General features: G+C 47.3%; 1 protein-coding gene across 2 annotated transcripts in view; it reads right to left on the bottom strand.

The window, feature by feature from the left end:
- Positions 1–4,392: 4,392 nt before the first annotated feature.
- The window catches only part of LOC109868109 (splicing factor, suppressor of white-apricot homolog), a 155,356-nt gene continuing 153,748 nt past the window's right edge, over positions 4,393–6,000 (bottom strand). Inside the window, exons 18-19 of one of the 2 annotated variants that reach the window (XR_004204958.1) lie at positions 4,557–4,717; positions 4,393–4,427 (exon numbers count right to left, since the gene is read on the bottom strand). Coding sequence is in view for 1 of the 2 variants with exons in the window: in XM_020457548.2 (XP_020313137.1) it covers positions 4,670–4,717 (48 nt within the window). In the remaining variant the exon portion in view is untranslated. The other variant, XM_020457548.2, reaches the window with a different exon arrangement.

The following is a 6,000-nucleotide window of genomic DNA, read 5'->3' as shown; positions in this document are numbered from 1 at the left end:
TGGAACGACATTTATTGGATATTTAAAACCTTTTTAACAAATCAAAAACTGAAAAATTGGGCGTGCAAAATTATTCAGCCCCTTTACTTTCAGTGCAGCAAACTCTCTCCAGAAGTTCAGTGAGGATCTCTGAATGATCCAATGTTGACCTAAATGACTAATGATGATAAATACAATCCACCTGTGTGTAATCAAGTCTCCGTATAAATGCACCTGCACTGTGATAGTCTCAGAGGTCCGTTAAAAGCGCAGAGAGCATCATGAAGAACAAGGAACACACCAGGCAGGTCCGAGATACTGTTGTGAAGAAGTTTAAAGCCGGATTTGGATACAAAAAGATTTCCCAAGCTTTAAACATCCCACGGAGCACTGTGCAAGCGATAATATTGAAATGGAAGGAGTATTAGACCACTGCAAATCTACCGAGACCTGGCCGTCCCTCTAAACTTTCAGCTCATACAAGGAGAAGACTGATCAGAGATGCAGCCAAGAGGCCCATGATCACTCTGGATGAACCGCAGAGATCTACAGCTGAGGTGGGAGACTCTGTCCATAGGACAACAATCAGTCGTATATTGCACAAATCTGGCCTTTATGGAAGAGTGGCAAGAAGAAAGCCATTTCTTAAAGATATCCATAAAAAGTGTTGTTTAAAGTTTGCCACAAGCCACCTGGGAGACACACCAAACATGTGGAAGAAGGTGCTCTGGTCAGATGAAACCAAAATTGAACTTTTTGGCAACAATGCAAAACGTTATGTTTGGCGTAAAAACAACACAGCTCATCACCCTGAACACACCATCCCCACTGTCAAACATGGTGGTGGCAGCATCATGGTTTGGGCCTGCTTTTCTTCAGCAGGGACAGGGAAGATGGTTAAAATTGATGGGAAGATGGATGGAGCCAAATACAGGACCATTCTGGAAGAAAACCTGATGGAGTCAGCAAAAGACCTGAGACTGGGACGGAGATTTGTCTTCCAACAAGACAATGATCCAAAACATAAAGCAAAATCTACAATGGAATGGTTCAAAAATAAACATATCCAGGTGTTAGAATGGGCAAGTCAAAGTCCAGACCTGAATCCAATCGAGAATCTGTGGAAAGAACTGAAAACTGCTGCTCACAAATGCTCTCCATCCAACCTCACTGAGCTCGAGCTGTTTTGCAAGGAGGAATGGGAAAAAATGTCAGTCTCTCGATGTGCAAAACTGATAGAGACATACCCCAAGCAGCTTACAGCTGTAATCACAGCAAAAGGTGGCGCTACAAAGTATTAACTTAAGGGGGCTGAATAATTTTGCACACCCAATTTTTCAGTTTTTGATTTGTTAAAAAAGTTTGAAATATCCAATAAATGCCGTTCCACTTCATGATTGTGTCCCACTTGTTGTTGATTCTTCACAAAAAAATACAGTTTTATATCTTTATGTTTGAAGCCTGAAATGTGGCAAAAGGTCGCAAAGTTCAAGGGGGCCGAATACTTTCGCAAGGCACTGTATCTCTCTCAGGCACAACATCATATAGACAGGCCTCTCTCTCTCTTTCTCTCTCTCTCAGGAGAAGGTATGCACCACAGGAGAAACACAATAACAGGTAAAATAGGGCCCACTCTGCATGGCAATCAGACCGCAATCACGCCAGTCTGAAATTGCACCCTGAGTTTGGTGTGAAGATGAAGCCTGATAGCTCACTCTGCAGGCGCTTTTGACACATTTTAAATCACTTTGGAAAGAACATAGTTTGGTGATGAGAGCCAGATCTGTGATCTGTGAGGCCCTGGTTATGTGACATCATCAGTCAGAGACCACCAGACTGAGTTATGGGGGAAACAAAATGAGACAGAGCCCAACTACCTGTAACACCCCTTCCCCTGGTTCTCCTCCTCCTCTCACATCTCCCCTAATCAAAAACACATGCTGAGGGTGAGAGGTCACCCTCAGAGTTAATCTGGGGTGACCCCATGGAAACATTTTTTTTTACATAAATGAGAATGTATCATGTCCTCCCATGTTCTGCAAATGTTTAATTACTCTAGAACCTATCGAGGTCATCTATGTTTCATTTCCAGTCAAAGAAAACCCTGAATCCACTTTTCCTCAGCAACAACCCTTTAGTGTAAAGCAGAAAACAAGAGGAAATCCACAGAACTATTTACAGTATATGGGGAAACTCTCAACATCCCTTATCCCTCACCTGTGGGGAAACCCTCAACATCCCTTATCCCTCACCTGTGGGGAAACTCTCAACATCCCTTATCCCTCACCTGTGGGGAAACTCTCAACATCCCTTATCCCTCACCTGTGGGGAAACTCTCAACATCCCTTATCCCTTACCTGTGGGGAAACTCTCAACATCCCTTATACCTCACCTGTGGGGAAACTCTCAACATCCCTTATCCCTCACCTGTGGGGAAACCCTCAACATCCCTTATCCCTCACCTGTGGGGAAACCCTCAACATCCCTTATCCCTCACCTGTGGGGAAACTCTCAACATCCCTTATACCTCACCTGTGGGGAAACCCTCAACATCCTCATCCCTTCTCCCTCCCCTGTGGGGAAACTCTCTTTATCCTCATCCCTTCTCCCTCACCTGTGGGGAAACTCTCTACATCCTCGTCCCTTCTCCCTCCCCTGTGGGGAAACTCTCTACATCCTCGTCCCTTCTCCCTCCCCTGTGGGGAAACTCTCTACATCCTCATCCCTTCTCCCTCACCTGTGGGGAAACCCTCAACATCCTCATCCCTTCTCCCTCACCTTTTAACTGGGGTCTCCATCCCTCGTACCAAGGATTTCAGACAAACCCACTAATAGGGATGGCTGGGTCCGGTCACAATGACTATCCAGTCCACTGGACCCTCTGAGTCACATGTCACAATGTCACAGGGAAAGTGTCAGCGTGTCATCGTCCAGCATGGAAGAGAGGCCACAGAGACACATTTAGCAACACACAATACAATGTGGACACTCACAAACAAGCCGATTGTGAATCATTGCTTAGAAGTTTACAAGTGCATTTAGTTAACAAAGAAGTGAAGCAGAATGTTCGATCACTATGTCCTGAATGAGATGCATTCTGTAATCTCTGACGTAGAGACTCAGATTTACCATTACTTTCTACTGCAATGTTAGGATCTTTGTCAAAGAATCATATAACTGTGGGTTATTTTAGGTGAAAGACTATAAACAGGCTATTGAATGCAACTTAATGAATAGAATATGGGACTTAGTATTGTGGATACACAATTGTGTCGTAATGACGCACAACATGAACAACACACGCACATCCAGTCTTCACCCTAACTCAAGGTGACTGCGAAATAAAACATAAAAAAAACATGTTCTGTATCACAATTCCTCCATTAAAAAAACTCCCCTAGGCAACAGAAATGTTTGTGCATTTACATAAACATTCATATAAATGCATAAATATTTTGAACCAACAGAATCCACCCTCATACCCCTGTATGAGGGTAAAGGGGAAAGGGGGAGGGGGTGTATGTGAAGATACGTTTTAGCAGGAGGCTGAAAGGTGTGCTACACAGGTGTTTAACTCCAAACTCTCTCCTTTTAGTTACGCTCCCTCGAGGTCGGGACATGACATTCTATTAGTGGAACGGGCTGAGAGAATGTACGAGCTGAGAAGGATATGTGTGTGTATGGGGGGGTCTGTCTGACACAGGGGGGCCATCACTGCTTTTTTGAATGAGTCCTCAGACACACGCAGACAAACAGACAAATGTCTTGCAGGCGCCATAAACCTTCACCACACGTTCGGTCTGGCAGGAGCATCAGCCAGGAGCGAGCATGTCAGTTTGGGAGGTGGATGGATATTTAGAGGGGTGGAATGTGTGAGGCTCATAATCTATCAGAGATGTGACATTGATGGGTCCTGGTTGTCTGGTAAGTTTGAGGATTTCGTGAGACTGGAGCAGGAGTCCTTGAGATTGTCCACATACACTCACCCCCCCCCCTGACCTCCACTCACTGTCTGTCTGACCAGACCCAGACTAATCAGAAAAAACAGCACTGGACACAGCCATGAGACCTGATCACGGACCATTATACATGGAGTACCTCAGAACACTAGGGAAAAGCACCCGAGGTGGACATGACTGATAACTGATCAAAATAAAACTTGTTTTTCAACAGATTGTTTCATAATCTGTAATGCTGCAGCCATAGAGATCCTATTATCATGACACTAGGCGAGACCCAAATGCAGACACAGGAGATGGCTGGAGTTGAATATGTTTAATAAACACAAAGGGAATAGGCAAAAGGACGGTCGTGGACAGGCAAAAGGTCATAACCAGATCAGAGTCCAGGAGGTACAGAGTGGCAGGCATACTCGAGGTCAGGGCAGGCAGAATGGTCAGGCAGGTGGGTACAGAGTCCAGAGCAGGCAAGGGTCAAAACCCAGAGGACTAGAAAAAGGAGAAAAGGCAAAGCAGGAAAATGAGAAAAAAACGCTGGTAGGCTTGGACATACCAGACGAACAGGCACAGAAAGACAGGAAACACAGGGATAAATACACTGGGGAAAACAAGCGATACCTGGAGGGGGTGGAGACAATTAACGAAGACAGGTGAAGCAGATCAGGGTATGACAGTACACCCCAGTCATCCAGGTACTGGATACCCCTGTGGTCGAACACCCAGAAGACGTCTCACAGTGTATGCCGGATGGCCATCAATGACACGAGGAGGGGGTGGGCCTGGGGACAGAAGACAAAGAACTGTGAGACACGGGTTTAATTCTCGACACATGGAACATAGGGTGAATACGGAGGGTACGGGGTAACAAGAGACGGTCAGCAGTGGAACTCAGGACTCTGGAGATGGGAAAAGGACCAATAAAAAAAGGGGACAGTTTGCGGGACTCTACCCGAAGGGGCAGGTCCCGTGTGGACAGCCATACCCTCTGCCCAATGCAGTAGCAGGGAGCTCGAGTCCGGCGACGGTCCACTTGTCGACGATACCTGGAGTCGGTCTTGAGAATAGCCGCCTTGGCTCTTCTCCAGGTACGTCAACGGCGGTGGACAAACATCTGGGCCAAGGGTACGCTGACCTCCTGCTCTTGTTCAGGGAAGAGTGGAGGCTGATACCTAAATGGAGCACTCAAAAGGGGAGAGTCCCGTGGCAGAACTGGGAAGAGTGTTCCAGGCATACTCCACCCAGACCAGTTGACGGCTACAGGTAGTGGGGTTGGTTGAGACCAGGGACCTTAAGGTGGTCTCCAGGTTTTGGTTGGCTCGCTCCGACTGATCGTTAGTTTGGGGATGGAATTCGGATGATAGGCTGGCCAACGACCCAATAAGGGTGCAGAATGCCTTCCAGAACTGAGACAAGAACACCAATCGGAGACCATATCAACCGGGAGTCCATGGATCCGGAAGACATGCTGCACCATAAGCTGGGCAGTCTCCTTGGCAGAAGGTAGTTTGGGGAGAGGGATGAAATGGGCGGTCTTGGAGAACCAGTCGACTACCATCAGAATGACAGTGTTGCCATCAGACGGAGCGAGCCCAGTGACAAAGTCCAGAGATATGAGACCAGGCATGATGAGGACCCAGTAGTGGCTGCAGGAGGCCAGAAGGAGCTTGCTGTGGAGTCTTGCTTTGAGCAGAGACATCAGGGACCATTGTGGGCCACCAGAAAAGTTTATCGAAGGAAGGCTAGAGTACCATGGGACCCTGGACGACAGGTCAGCCTGGAGGAATGAGCCCATTCCAGGACCTGGGACCAGACTGAACTAGGGACAAACAGCCAGTTAGCCGGGCCCCCTTCAGGTCCAGGCTGGGAGCGTTGTGCCTCGTGGACCAGGTTCTCAATACCCCAATCCACAGTGGCAGCAAGGCATGAGTTATGGAGAATGGTTTCAGAGGTTGAGGGTGTGGCAAAGGAGAGGGAGAGGGTGTCAGGCTTCACATTCTTAGACCTGGGCGGTAGGAGATGGTGAAGTTAAATCTGGTGAACAAGAGGGCCCAATGGGCCTTCC

The sequence above is a fragment of the Oncorhynchus kisutch genome, linkage group LG23 (assembly GCF_002021735.2).
Source record: "Oncorhynchus kisutch isolate 150728-3 linkage group LG23, Okis_V2, whole genome shotgun sequence".
NCBI classification, from domain to species: Eukaryota; Metazoa; Chordata; class Actinopteri; order Salmoniformes; family Salmonidae; genus Oncorhynchus; species Oncorhynchus kisutch.
The sequence above is the reverse complement of the archived record's forward strand: the minus strand, read 5'-3'. Positions and strand labels throughout refer to the sequence as shown.